We start from the raw sequence: 15,186 nt of genomic DNA, 5'->3' as shown, positions 1-15,186 counted from the left end.
CAATGAAGGTTCTCGTCAGAAACTACAACATATTGCCAGACCCCTTTGTAAGAGGCTGCGTAGGACAGCGTTATATGAGCCAAGGGTATTGCAGAAAGTCATTTTGCGCGTGCAATTGTAGTTTCCTTTATTTCGAACTTGTAATTGGTTCTTTTGTCTTTGTATTGTTCGATTAGGATTTCTTATGTAAGTTCCGTATGGCTTATTATTAATGAACTTTAATCTCCCCCCTTCAAAAAAAAAATTCAAGACCACTTTTTTTCCTTTGTTTTTTTATTCAAATTAAAAATAATCTCAACCTTATTTATAAGGAGTCTTTTATTAAAAAAATGGGAGTTAGATGATGATGATGAATGTTTTATTTGGGTGGGAAAAAATCCAATTATGCTTTATTAATTCTTAATTACATAATCATCCGTGTTTATGCATTTTGATAGAGATGTCTTTTAGTTTGGAGGTAGAGAAACCATTAATGGCGGAAAACCATATTTTTGAGAAAGAAATACAAGCAGTTTTTATTTATTAATTTTTTTTTAGTTATATTTTTATGTCAAACATGATTAGATTGATCCTTAACTTTTTTAGAGTCAAGATTGAAAATAGTTACAAGGGCTATAATTTTGTTTAGCCATTGAAAAGTCATCCTACATTTGCAAAAGCTTAAATTTACAATCACCGCAAAGATTATTCAGTTTAATTGAACAAAATAATATGAGAATACATAGAAATATCCGGTTAATTAGGTTTCTGAAATTTCGATTTGGAGGTTTTTAAATTGGATATATTCCAGTTAATTATGTAAACGTGTATATATTATTTGAAGAATATATTATTGTGTTAAATATTTTACGGTTTAATTGACTTATTCTTCCTCCATTAATCGTCTCCAATTCGTAAATGGGTATGCTTGCAGAATATACCAATTTTCAATTGAAGTAGTGAAATGTGTCTTTATCGATTTCAAACGGATTTTGATTTTTTTGTTGAAATACTATAATTGTTAAAGGCACACAAGTAACCGATGGAATATTAATTAATAAAGAGTTAGGAGATTTGAAGGTCGACAACAATAATGGTTGAAAATGGTCTTAGGTCGTCGACAATGGCAGAAAACCCCCAAAATATTCGAACAATTTTATTAGAAATTTTTTTAGTAACTTAGGAAACTATATTTGGTACGCACAAATCTGAAAACGACACAACAATTCATACTATGATTTTTAGTAACATAGGAACACATATATGGTAAGCACTTATCGATTCCAAGTTACGAGATTATTTAAAAGTGATGTTTCTCCCTTTTATTTTATTTTTTTGTTATATTACCTTTTTTGGGGGGAAGATTAAAATTCATTAATAATAAGCCATACGACACTTAAATAAGAAGTCGTAATCGAACATTACTAAGAAAATTGAACCAGTTACAAGTTCGAAATAAAATAAACTACAATTACACGCGCAAATCGACTTCTTGAAATACCCTTGTCTCATATAACGCTGTCCTATGCAGCCTCTTGCAAGGGGGTCTGGCAATAAGTTGTAGTTTCTAACGTGAACCTTAATTGACTCAGAAGCCTGTACTCCACGACCTGAATTCAAATTTGGTGTCGTACAATTTAGCATTGACAAAACAATCTCCGACTCAAACACGGATTTTCGGCTTGGAAGAATAACCCTTCAGCCCAAACCAAAAGAAGATCAAACCTAAGCCCCATAGCTAAAAAACCCGGCTCAAATCCTGCACCAGAAGATCGGCACACCGATTTTCACTCCCCATACCACACAAACGCACGACACAAAAAGAAAAAAATAACAAACCCGAATAAACCACACACACAAACAAAGAAAAAAGAGACACAAAAACCGTACACACCCCTAATAGAAAAAACAGAAGGAAACCTAAAAAAGAAAACTAAGAACGTAAACATAACAACCGACCCTGCAGCCCATCCGAGCACCACCACCAATTCACCGAGATTCACCAACCCAAACCACACACCGCCGGACAGTAAGGCCCGAACTGCAGAGACCCGCCCGAGAGGCCCAAACCCCACAAACCCCTGAACCGCGGCAGCGACGGCTGGAAGCACCAGAGTGAGAACGGCCCTACGCGAGGGACTCAGAGGGAGATAACTCTCCCTCTCCATTCTCATACAAAACGTCGCGACGGCGGGCGAGGCGGTGGAGCAGAGAAACGGCGGGGAAGCGGAATAGAAGATCGGCGGCATGCCAGCTTCAAGGCCGGTGAGGATAAGAGGCGGCCGAAAAGGGGCAGCGGCGCTTGTTGCTAGGTCGACCGGACAAAAAACCAACACGAAAAACGAAAAAACACCCTAAGAAAGTAGATCGGAGGCTCGCCGACGATGTGGCATGGGCAGTGAGCCACACGCCCGCCGGCGAGCCTCATAGCCGGAGAAGTTTTTTTGCGAGAAGGGTAGGGTTTTGGGAGAGAATTTTTTTTGTTATATTACCTTTTACAGTGATCTTGTGTAATTACTTTTTTGGTAATTACAACTACCAAAGGTTACAAAAAAAGGTATTTATAATTTTAAAGTGGCGTTGATCATGTATAATTTTATTTGTTTTAAATAAATTCATGTTTTGAGGAAAAAAGGTCGGGTTCGTATCTCATCCTTAATTACAACGGTTTTTTTAGTATAGTTTCCTTAATCACATAATTTTATGGTAATAAAAAATGAAAATATAGTATTCGAAACTATATATTTTATTCATATATGACACTTTTTTTAGTAACAACCTTTTTAAAAAAACAAAAAGAAAAGTAATAACTTATTATTAAAAAAATATGTCGTAAACACATGGGATATTTAGCAATAAGTGACAATAATTATATTGTGTGTAACCAATCATGATTCGATTTAAACTCTTAATTATTTTATTTAAATCTTCAAATATATAAAGTAAATCTACTACACTTAGATTATTGTAACTCTCAAAGGCCTCAATAATGTTACTCCCTCCGTCCCCGAAAGAACGACCCATTTGGCCTAATCTTAGTCCCAAAAAGAATGACCCATTTGCATTAAAACACCCACCAATTTGCAACAATATTTGTGCAAAATTAGCTTCCCCATATAAATTTGATTTTCCATGTAATTTAATTACTTTCTCTCTCTATTTTTTTACAAACCCCGTGTAAATTTATCTTTTCAATACACTTTTACTTCTTTTTATTTAACTTTCTTAATACCCGCGTAATCACCCCAAATAGGTCGTTCTTTCGGGGACAAAGGGAATACAATTTTGATATTTACAAGCATATAATTCATCCTTTTTTTTTTTAAATAACACTTTGTATTTATTTTATTAAGACTTTGTATCTAACACTACTTGTTTTTATTAAAACTTTGTATTTATTAATACTATAAGAAAACTAGTCTTTTTCCACATATTTAATATGAGTAATTTTTTTTTAATATAATATGAGTAAACTAGTATACGTAAATATGATAAAATCAAATAACAAAAATTAAACCAGCTTATTTAGTAATACAAATAAAAAAAATAAATAAGTTATAAACACACGAGAGTATATAGCAATAAGTGATAAAAATTTGTGTGTAACCTTAGCTTTTGTGATTTTATGTTAACTCTCAATTACTTGTTAAAAACCTTTAAAAAAATGAATAAAACCCTCCAATGTATGAATTAATTCGTACAATTTGTAGGTAACACCTATTTAATTTTATATAGTTCCTGATATATAATAAAAATATAATCTGTAATTTTTTGGGTATGTTTGAAATTTTTGTAGTAACATTAATAACAAATTACTAACACTTGTTTTAAAAAATTAACAAACATAGTAAGGTTAAAATTGTCCAACTTCATAAATTTTTTGAAAAAATATCGATATGAATGTCTATAAAAAGATCTTTAAAAAATAATTTCATTGGTTTTTATATAATATTTTTTTGATTTGTAGTTTGTAAAATATCGTGAAATGAAGTATATTATTCGATTCTTATAATAAACCTCTCTCTTCATTAATGACGTTGACTAGGATGATATTTTCTCAGTAACAAAATTGTATATTTTAGCAACCTGAAGTATTTTTTTAGTAACAAAAATTTGGCGCCTATGAAATTTGTCCCGCCTTCTTATGGTAAATGGCGCCAAAAACAGAAAAAAAAAAAATTTCCCTCTCATTTTTTAGCTAATGATGAGTTCTCAATTTTTTATTGGTAATGTATGTTGGGACCACATACATTCAATAGTACTTCAGTTTACATGCTCGAAAAACGTTTTAACCCATAGTTGTGTTTCACATACCAAAAAACACTTCAGTTTACATGCTCGAAAAACGTTTTCGAAAAACGTTTTCGATTTGTGTGTACTGTAAAGACACAACTTGTTATCAGACTTCACCAAAGCCTGTATTACCATGTACAGCAATACAAAGTCTACTGAAATATCCTATTTAGCTTTAGCAAAGTGTTGCTGTCTAATCCTCAGTTTGTAATAACAGGATTAACAGCTGGAAATCGTTCTGTATGCTATAACTTTCTCGTATACTTTCCAAAAAAATTCACAAGCACATTGGTTTGATAAGATAACAAGCAAAATGGACTTATCAATGTACTTACACAAGAAAGATAATATGAAAAACTAATAATTACTCCCTTCATCTCTTTATTAGAGTCCCCTTTCTCTTTATTATGTGACTAATAAATGTTAGAAAGGGGACTCTAATAAAGAGACGGAGGGAATAGAAATTAAAAATACTACCTCCGTTACAGGTTATGTGCAACGATTTGACATAAAGCATAGAGGGAAAGTGTCTAATCGTTGCACATAACCTGTAACGGAGGTACTATAAAACTTTTCTTATGAAAGCAGAAGAAATTTAATGCTTGGATATAGAATTCACTAGATTCTAAAATTACAATACAGTCAAGGTGTTTTATTCCCAACCATAAAGGATATGTGGTAATCTTCTGCATAATACAGGCATACGACATGCATCATCCCAAGAGGAAACGACCCGAGTTTATCAATCAACAATGGAACACAAACCAAAAAAAGTTATGTGAAAATAAAATATCTTTAACTAATCAACCTTTCACAATAAATAGGAAAGATAATGAAAGAGATGTGGAAAGCATGCGATGCTGAAAACTTGGTTAAAGAAAGAGGGCTTAAATCAAGCTGATTTGATAAGGACGAATAGAGGATTGTCGCCTAGCCGTTCTCGACCCTGCACAAAGGCAAATAGCTTCTTATGGAAAATGCCAGGCCAAAGTTAATCTAGTAGAAATCTAAACCTTTTTTTTTTTTTTTTTTTTTTTGAAACAGTAGAAATCTAAACCTTTGACAAGTAGACAATACAACCAACAGTGGATAAGCTTAACAAGAAGCACGAATAATTTATTTATTTTTAAAAAAAAAACAGATACCCGAACTAGATACTATATTGTTAAAGATTATATTTGAGAAATGCATTTAAAAAAACAGATACCCGAGTAATACAACATCTTGCTCTTGTTAAAGATTATATTTGTGAAATGCATTTAATGAAGAAATAAAAGTTACATATTCATGCCCATCATTAGAACGGGGGCAAAATAAGCTAGATCAATGTACAATCCAATTTAAAACAAAATATTAAACAGCCATGTTGTGTGTGTATCCAAGACATGTATGTTACTTGGACCCGGATACCATTGTCTGACATGGATGTGTCCAAGTGTCTCACTCAGCTATTTCTTTAAAATTTCTACGATTTTTGCCCACAATGAAATGCGTCCTACTCATGAGTCATGTCCTAGTGTCAAGGATCCTACAATGGTGTTTAAGGTAAAATGAAGAGTCCATGTACCATACATGTGACGAAAGTAATCAGTGTAATTTTCTTGGAAATGTGCACTACGCATCTTGATTTTTGTAAAAAATAAGATTAATTCAACATATTCATTTGCTCGGAGAAGGAAAGGAAAAGTGACCCAAAAGAATACATAGAATGATAGAAACACATTGAAAGATTGAAGGGAAGAGGAATGGGACAAGGCCACGAGGGTTGAAATGTTGAATGTTTGTATTTTATGAAAAACAAAGTAAAAGTTGGTAGCATTACGGAGAGATTTGGCATAGATCAACATTTGGAGCATAATCAATTCAAGTTATGAAAGAAAGATGATCACACACAATGAGCACAATAAACCATGTTCTCACAACTCAAAACTAAACATGCATGGCTAATATAAATAGCTTGAGAAAATAAATTTGCAAAAATGTCAACAGTTGTTGACAGCAGTGAAATACCTTCAGCTCTGGCAGCTCTATAAGACAGGCACACTCAACAACCTGTACTCCTACACGCTCTGCAATTAAACCACACTTTAAATTAGACCGGAGGCTCAAATAATCATTAAATTTCAAGTAAAAAGTTTATATAAAAATAATAATAATAATAAAAAAATAAAAAAAAGCTTAATATAAATCTTTAGATATGTAGATTACATTGAACTCCAGTAAGTTTTCAGCAACAACAACTAGAATGAAGCAGTTGTGAAAGTTAACAGTGTCCAGCAAAGTTTTAAACAAAAGCTTTACCAAGCAGCTTAAGCGCAGCAGATAAGGTCCCTCCAGTGGCTATGAGATCGTCAATAATTATGGCACGCTCTCCTGCTTCTACTGCACCAACATGCATCTCTATTTTGTCTGTTCCATACTCCAATGAATACTCTTCTGAAATAACATCCCCTGTTATATAACATTCAATTTTAGTATAACTGGTACAAGTTACAACAAATAGCATTATAATTTATAAGTTTACTCTATATACAATAGAGATTGCAAAACTTGTAGCTTCGAACAAAAAACAAGAATTAATCAATAACAGCATTTCATATAAAACCAGTAGAAAAGTATGCAGTCTATCATATATAATTACTAAGAAATTGACTTTGCCAGGTCAAAAGGCTTTTAAGTCACACATGATATAGTGTAGTGTCTTAGCAGTTAGGCTTAATAGCTAGTAGACATACCACATACATACATATAGCAAATGCAATATACTTTGCCCAATGTATAAAAAGGCTCAAGGCGCACCAAGGCATTTCAGAGCTCCCAGCGCCACTGTACACCTTGGTGCTGTATGGGGAGATATGAAAAACGGGCCGATAACGTGTGAAAGGCCGGTATCTTAAGCGAGTTTGGTTCCTCAGCAACTCTCGGACATATCGGCATTTATGCAAAAGACAGACATATCGGCTTGTCAGCGATCGGCACGTGGCATCAGCAATTTAACACTTGGTGCAAGATAGTTGCATGAGCCACCTGTCATTTGGAAGGGCTATAAATAATCAGGTTTAATCTCATAATCAAGGTAGCATTTATTACTCTCTCTCTCTCTCTCTCTCTCTCTCTCTCTCTCTCTCTCTTTCTTTCACTTTCTCTCTCTTCTTATCTTCTTAAAACACTTTCTGACTTTGTCATCGGAGTGGTTATCCCCGGATCCACCCCGCGGTTAGCTAATTCTATTCCTGTGTAGGTTCTCATCTGGACGATAGGAGCACAACGAGTTTTGTACTCGGGCTTTGGATCTCGGAAGCGGGTTGTCGGATCCTAGCAGGTTCAGGTGCGCCTCATTCAATAAAATAAATTTCTGAATAACATCTTTGTGCGCCCCAAGGAAGTGTTCCTTAAGTTGCGCCTTAGAATGGAAGGGGTGAAGGAACAGCTAGCTTCAATTTACACCACAAATACAGAACATATCACAGCAGGTATGCAAGGCCCCATAGCTTCGATGCAGCAAACAATAGAGGACCAAATTGCTGTGAGATTGGAACAAGCCACGAAGAAGCAAAGTGATGAACTAGCTGCGACGACACAGATGAAATCATTGTAAACTGCTCAGATCAGATGTGCGAGAAACAAGAAGCATTGATGACATCATTAAGATACGATAAGTCAATGTTTAAATCAAGATGCAGTCCACTGTTTCACTGCTCAGATCGACTCAGATTACACGATCGGAGGTGATGGCTCCCAGCATTAACAAACTTAATAACCTCACTTTTGGCAGAGGTTGGACTTAATGTGGGTGGCAATACAATGGGTAATAGATTGGTGGGGATCGGGGGTGTAGCCAGATTATACAATCCAAAAAATAGTGAAGGCGAACATATCAACGACCCAGGTGCTTCCCAATGGATGGGAGGATCATGTGGAGGCTGTGGGGGATATTGGAGGCATGAAAAGTTGTATCTCCGACAATTAAAGGGTCAAACCCAGATTGGTGGATCCTTTGAGGTGAATGATCAATCCGATTTTACAGGTTGAGTGGGGAAGATAACTTGAAGTAGCAGTGATGAGCTGGTGGTGCTTGAGGGAGACGCGTTGCTTTTGGTTCCCATGAGAGAATAGCCTATGATCTTTAATTTTCTAGGAGTTGAAGCTCTGTTGTTCTGACAATCTCGGCCAAAGATCAGCCGGCTCTCTGCATGAACAATGGTACGGTGCATGAATATTGTAGGCAGTTTATAAAGCAAATGGCTCCGTTGAGTGGTGATGAAGAGTAAAAGCAGAGCTCAGTTAACATAACGCAAAATCCTCGGATCAGGTTATAGAGTTGTCCATAAAGGTAGAGGACAAGTTAAATTTGGACTTATACAGTTATACAGACCCAAGTCTGGCAAAGGAAGTTCATTATAAAAGGGGGACCTAAACTAAACACATACTTACACACAGTAAGCCCAAACAGCCTTTACATTCCCACCACACCCACTAGTAGCTCTTTTCATTCCAAGCCCTCAGCGAGAAATAAATAGGAGGTTGAGTGATATGAAATTTCAAATGAAACGAGAGAAAGGTCTATTTTTCAGGTGTGATGATTAGTGGACAGTGGGGCCCATGCAAAAGGAAGGAGTTGAGTGTGTTAGTAACACAAGAGTAAGGCGCTACTCTTTAGAGCTGCTCTGCACTACTATACTATATTGACTTTATTCTCCTTTACACTATCTGTTTTGCTCGCCCCTCGCCTAGAAGCTCAAAAGAACGGGGCCTAAGATAAGGAAGAAACATTAAGGAGTGGGGAGGAGATAAATACGGATGACCAACAACCACATATATCCTATGTTGCATGAAAACGGATACGGGGACAAAAATGGGTACGAATATGGGGACGGGATACGGTAAAATCAAATTTCCTAAAAACGGGTACGACAATAAAAAAAATATATAAATCCATAAAATGTAAAAAAAAATTAAAAATATAGTACTATTTAAAACGAAAAAATAAAATAAAATAAAAAAAGCGGAAAGTTACTTCTACTGACTAGAGTGCTATCTACACACTAAAATCAATAAAACTTAATAAAAAAAAATGTAACAGCAGGCTTGAGGAAAGAGAAAAAACGAGAACTAGAAGTCTAGAAGCAAAACATAGGAAGAAGAAAGTGAAACCATTAGTGCCCGGGTTGTCTTAGGTGGTCTCCGCCTTTCCGGCCGACGCAGACAACTAAATCAGGTCGCACCTCCAAGGGAATTGATGTTCATAATTATTAGGGTTTTTAGAGAATTGGGGAAAATTGAAAATCAGGTTCGTAATTCACTAATTTAAGGTATTTTTAAAAGAAAGGCCTGGGATTCTAAGGAAACGTTAGAAAATGGGCCAAGCCGTCCCCGATACGTATCCAAACTAGAGGCTAGCCATCCCCAAATTAGCTTGTCGTACCACTTTCGAAGGGGACGCCTTGGGGACGTTTCCCAGCCGTACCCGTACCCAAAATGTATCCGGTACGGGACACGACAGCCATTTGGCGAATCCGTGCAACATTGCATACATCCCTAAATCCATTCATTAAGCTTAACTTCCAAAACCAATAAAACGGTATGTTAAGTGTTGGACTATGAAGTTGTGGTGAAGATAAACCTAGGCAAAACTCATTTCCACAATTGCGGTGGAGAAATTCTGACACCGTCCAAGTCTTTTGGAGTGTTCCTATGAACTAGAAATGCAATGCAAGAAGAAGGAGATCACCTCAGAGGTTGTGCTAAGTAGTGGTTGAGGATTTCTTACCTCTTCCTTTGGAAAATGAGCATCAATGGATGGAAAAACCAAGGATGATGTACACCAAACCATCACTTATTACAAAGTGAAAGAAACAATTACCTTGAAGGGGGATTCCACCTTGGGAAAGACGATCATCTCACTAAATGCAGTGATTAGAATACTGTAAAAAGGAGGTGCCTAGTAGAATTCAAATATTATATAAGAGAAACTCACAAATTACCCTTGTTTCTTTTTCTGGTGCAAGTTATGCATTCTCTGTTTCTAACCTGATTACTTGCAATATGGTAGAGCAAATTGAAGGAAAGGGAAGGAAAAAGAGGTTATGATTTCATTTTAAATATGACATGAAAGAAAGGAAAGGAAAGGAATTGCAAGGTGTCATTTTTAATCCCCTCTAATGAACCAAATCCTTGGAATGACTTGAAGAAAGCGTACAAGTTCACCCAATCTCTCCTAAGTCTCCCCTTTCCTTCCTCTTCCTTCCCCTACCCTCCCCTTTCCTTAGATGTATATAAAAAGGTCAAGATACACTAAGGCCATAGCGATCTTGTAACACCTAGGCACGCCATGGTGGGCATCGTTGTTGTGAGGCAAAAATGGTAGGCTGACATGTATAAAATAAAATAACCTTTGGTGTGAAAAATAAATATGTGTGACTTTTTGTATTTGATTCATTTAGCTCAAAAAAGCATTGAACCTCTTTCAACAAGTGCCTTAATGCCTAGTAGAGCTTTTTATGCACTAACTTACCCTTAACCTTTCTGATATTCCTCATTTCCCACTTTAAGATATTTTTGTTTTTGTTTTTAAAAGACATAAGGACTTATAATAAGAGAATCGTAAGGGAAAAAAAAAAGGTTGTGATTTGCATAAACCAATCTATTGAATTTTATAGTATGCTTGAAAAGAAATATTTGTAGGGAAAGGGAGGAAGGAAAGGAGGGATAATTTTTCTCTTATTTGGATAAGTCAATGGGTTAGAGAAAGGAAAGGAAAGGGATCCATTTTCCTTCCCCATTAACAAACCAAATTTCTCCACAGTCGGAGCTATTTGGAAGGAAAATGAAATGTCAAACTTTCCCTCCTCTCGCTTTCCCTTCACTATTGTTATCCAAACATAGTGTTAAGCAAATTTTATCTCATGTGGTCGTGATGATTGTAGCATTTTAACACCACTATATTTAGGAATACTACATTTTATACCAACCATAATTCAAGCAAAGCATATGTGATAAACTGGCAACATTGATAAGAATAAATAAATGTGTTAGGCTTTACTAGCAAAATAGTAATCCAATACTGAACATTATTCCATCCATTTCTTTTCGTTCTTGTTTGTAATCTTATAAGTATGCACAATTTGAGAAAATCTCCTATATTATTACTCATATACATAAAAAGAAAAAAGTCATGTTTGGACTTGTTTGATTCGTAAGAGAGAGGCCACTTGTCAAGTAGAAGAAAAAGGTACGAGACTACTATGGGACAGCAGCACCCACTAATATGCCAGAAACATGGACAGCAGCCACAACACTTCACTGGAATGCTACATGGACAGCAGCCACAACACTTAGTGGGCACAAACCAAAATCCTTTGGGTAGTTGTGAGAGAGACAAAATTTAATATATGAGAGGAAAGGGTTGAGGGAAAGAGCAATATTAGTTTGGAAAGTGGTAACCTCAAACTATCAACTGGTGTCTTTAATTATGCCAAGAATCAGCCTCTCTACAATTTCCTCAGTTATTTTCGTGTTATGTGATAGTGTTGGTGGAGCAAGTTTATCACATAGTCTCAATGAATGCTTAAAAAAAGAACAAATTTTTTAAAATTTTGGCTATTATGTAATATTGTTAAAAAAATGTACATTCAGCAAATGGCCAAATGTACATTTAGCAAAAACTTAGAAGTCAAAAAGTAATTGTGGGAGTAAATTTTAAACAGAATAAGGATAGTACTTAGATTTTTAAAAGGAAAAGAAAAAAGTTTATATGCAGCTTAAGTAATACCACAACAAACAAATGATAAGACTCATAACATAACGGTCAAATCGATAGATAAAAAAAAACACAATAAACTTGCCGTTAATAAGAGAAATTTATGAGAAACTACAGCCTACATTCTAGAGCTAAACTTCAACAAAGAATTAGCCTACTATTTACACACCCTTCCAATAAATTAGGCCACATTTTATTCTTCTAGTTTTAATATATAAGTAGGCATACATAACAGAGCATAGCCTAGTTGGGAGTCCAATTAAATGCAACAAGCAGCCATAATAAAGTATTCATAATCCTGTCGAAATGTGTGATTAGAAAGAACAACAGACTCATCACTTGTTAGTTGTTAATCAAAGCTAGCCACAAGGATACCACTTAGGGTGCGTTCTATTCACCGGATACTTATAGGAACTTATTAGCCCTTATTAGAACTTATTTTAGTTATAAATTAAATTTGGTAGCCTGATTAACCCTTACCACAACTTATCTGAACTTTTTCCTTGAACTTATCTTATCTGAACTTATTAACCCTTATTTGAACTTCTTCACCCTAAAACAAGTGGAAATAAGGTGAACAAAACAGGACCTTAAACAATCAATTATTTATGACAAATGTATAGATAAAGTTGCCATAACAAACCAGGTAATTTTCCAGGCTTTCTCATTGGAACAAATTTAGCACCAATGGCCAATGCAATGGGTGGACCGAAAATGAAGCCTCTTGCCTCAACCCCTACAATATAGCACGCATCATCACATGATCATCAATATGAAGATTGTCAAACAGTTTCCAAAACAAAAACCATCAATAGGCATAAATTATATATGCATAACATAGAACAAATCTCAACCACCTATGCAAGCTTCATCAATGAGTCAAGAACATATTATAACATTATCAACTCAAATCACAAAACATAGGCAATTGATATTGAATAACCAAGAAAACAAATCACTTCCTCTATTTTCTTTGGTTGAGGGGATATAATACTCCCTCCGTTCCTAAATAATTGACACGTTTGAATTTTTTCACTATTCATATACTAACTTTGACCCTTGCTTTTTAGATATAAAACAAATTTTAACATGATATATATTGTTAAATAAGTATTAATACAAAGCTTCATAGTATCAACATTTTAAAAAAAATTAATAACATTTAATCATATACATCTAATATCATCAAACTAATGCATTGATTAAGTATGTCAAGATTGATTGTGTCAATTATACAAAAAACAGATATAGTAATAAAAAGAGTATTTATCAAATATCAAAAATAGAAATAAGTGAAGTGAACAAAATTTGTTTAAGAAAATAATGCCAGCACATTTTATACTTTTACATTCAACAAAAAGTCATCAATTAATATCTGTGTTACACAAATTCTTCATTTCTTCATTTTTCCTAATTGCTCTTAGATCGTCACAATATCAGTACTAGAGTATAGAACAATCCCACCAACAACAGAGTATAGAGCAAAAAACATCATATTTACAACTATCAAACGAGAAATATGTTACCTGCAACAACAGAAATATCTTTCCCCTTGTATCTTTCAACAAACAAATCAACTGTGTCCTTGAATGCCTTTGGATCCAACAGCATGGTAGTAATATCCTGAAACATTACCCCTGTTTTCAAAAATACCCACATACAAAATTTAAATCAATATCAACAAAGAACACAAACCCATAAAATAAAGCTAAATAGCACATCCAAATCATCAATTAAAATAAGCACACATTTTGAACAACAACAATATCAAAGCAGTATCATTACTTAATTAAAAGTAACTGTTTGTCAAATTTAGAAAAAAAAACAGTATCATTAGTTGGTTAAAATACCCACATACAAAACTTAAATCAGTATCAATAAAGAACACAAACCCACAAAAATAAAACTAAATAGCACATCCAAATAATCAATTAAATTAAGCACACATTTTAAACAACAATAACAACAATATCAAAGCAGTATTATTACTTAGTTAAAAGTAACTGTTTATCAAGTTTAGAAAAAATAAACAGTATCATTACTTCGTTAAAATACCTACATACAAAATTTAAATCAGTATCAATAAGAACACAAACCCACAAAATTAAACTAAATAGCACATCCAAATCATCAATTAAATTAAGCACACATTTAAACAACGACAATATCAAAGCAGTATCATTACTTAAATAAAAGTAACTGTTTAACAAATTTAGAAATAGTAGTAACACAAATAAGGTGAATAAAATCGAACCAGGTTTAGGGAAGTTAGGGATGACACGAATAGAAGACTGAATTCTTGAGATTCTGTCATCTTTAGGAGGTTCCGAGTCCAAAGCCATTTTGATCGGACTAACAGAGGGACAACAACGACGGAGGAGAGAAGAGGAGAGAGAGAGGGAGTGCAGTGAGGTCGACTTGGGTGTGCGAATATTATTGCTTAATGGTTGACGACAGCAACAATATTTCAGTGACAGATTTGCCCTTGATGATTCAAGGAATGTGTTTGTCAAATAATAATGGGCTGGCGAAGAAGGTATTCTCAGAGGATGCATTTGGTATTTTAAAATATATAAGGACTTTTGTCGGCTATTACTCGTGGATAGAGGTGGCCAGTGGGCCGGGTTGGACCCAGCCCACCCTAACTCGCACGGCTGGTGGGTCACGTGGGTCCGACCCGGTTTCAATCCGGCACAGCCCGGCACAGCTCGGATTTAATCCGGGTTGTGTCGTGGGTCCAAAATTTTCGACACAACCCATTTCAACCCAGCTCAGTTTAACCCGTTTGATTCGACCCAAATCGCACAACCCGTTTTGACTCATTTAATTCGACACACCTAGCCCGTGAACCCACCTAACCCGACCCACCTGGCACAACCCAGCCCGCACGGCCCACCCGCACGAATGACCCACCCAACCCGCACGAGCCAACCCACCTAACCCGCACGCATGACCCACCCAACCCGCACGCATGACCCACCCAACCCGCACGGCCGGCACAACCCGCACGGCCCGCACAACCCGCACGGCCCGCACAGCCCGCACAATTCGCACGACCCGCACGGCCCGCACGGCCTAACATCCATTTTAAAAAAAAAACGGCTAGTTTTTTGTATCTAACGGCTAGTTTTTTGTATCTAACGGCTAGTTTTTTA

General features: G+C 35.5%; 1 protein-coding gene across 1 annotated transcript; it reads right to left on the bottom strand.

Moving 5' to 3' along the window:
• Positions 1-4,853: 4,853 nt before the first annotated feature.
• On the bottom strand, positions 4,854-14,614 carry LOC110695521 (adenine phosphoribosyltransferase 1-like). Its single transcript, XM_021872747.1, has 6 exons — positions 14,286-14,614; positions 13,558-13,668; positions 12,675-12,767; positions 6,574-6,723; positions 6,283-6,341; positions 4,854-5,218 (listed from the first exon to the last, which is right to left on the bottom strand). The coding sequence occupies exons 1-6, from the start codon at positions 14,584-14,586 to the stop codon at positions 5,165-5,167; spliced, it is 768 nt and encodes a 255-aa protein (XP_021728439.1). The 5' UTR covers positions 14,587-14,614; the 3' UTR covers positions 4,854-5,164.
• Between the last annotated feature and the right edge of the window lie 572 nt (positions 14,615-15,186).

This window comes from Chenopodium quinoa, unplaced genomic scaffold (genome assembly GCF_001683475.1).
Source record: "Chenopodium quinoa cultivar QQ74 unplaced genomic scaffold, ASM168347v1, whole genome shotgun sequence".
In the NCBI taxonomy this organism is placed as follows: domain Eukaryota; kingdom Viridiplantae; phylum Streptophyta; class Magnoliopsida; order Caryophyllales; family Amaranthaceae; genus Chenopodium; species Chenopodium quinoa.
The sequence above is the reverse complement of the archived record's forward strand: the minus strand, read 5'-3'. Positions and strand labels throughout refer to the sequence as shown.

Bases quoted from the DNA above. Each gene is read 5' to 3' on its own strand.
- LOC110695521 (XM_021872747.1), bottom strand. From the start codon at position 14,586: ATGCATCCTCTGAGAATACCTTCTTCGCCAGCCCATTATTATTTGACA. The intron at 12,768-13,557 runs GTAACATATTTC...GCTATATTGTAG, and splicing joins AGATATTTCTGTTGTTGCAG to GGGTTGAGGCAAGAGGCTTC. The intron at 5,219-6,282 runs GTATTTCACTGC...GCCTTTGTGCAG, and splicing joins TAGAGCTGCCAGAGCTGAAG to GGTCGAGAACGGCTAGGCGA.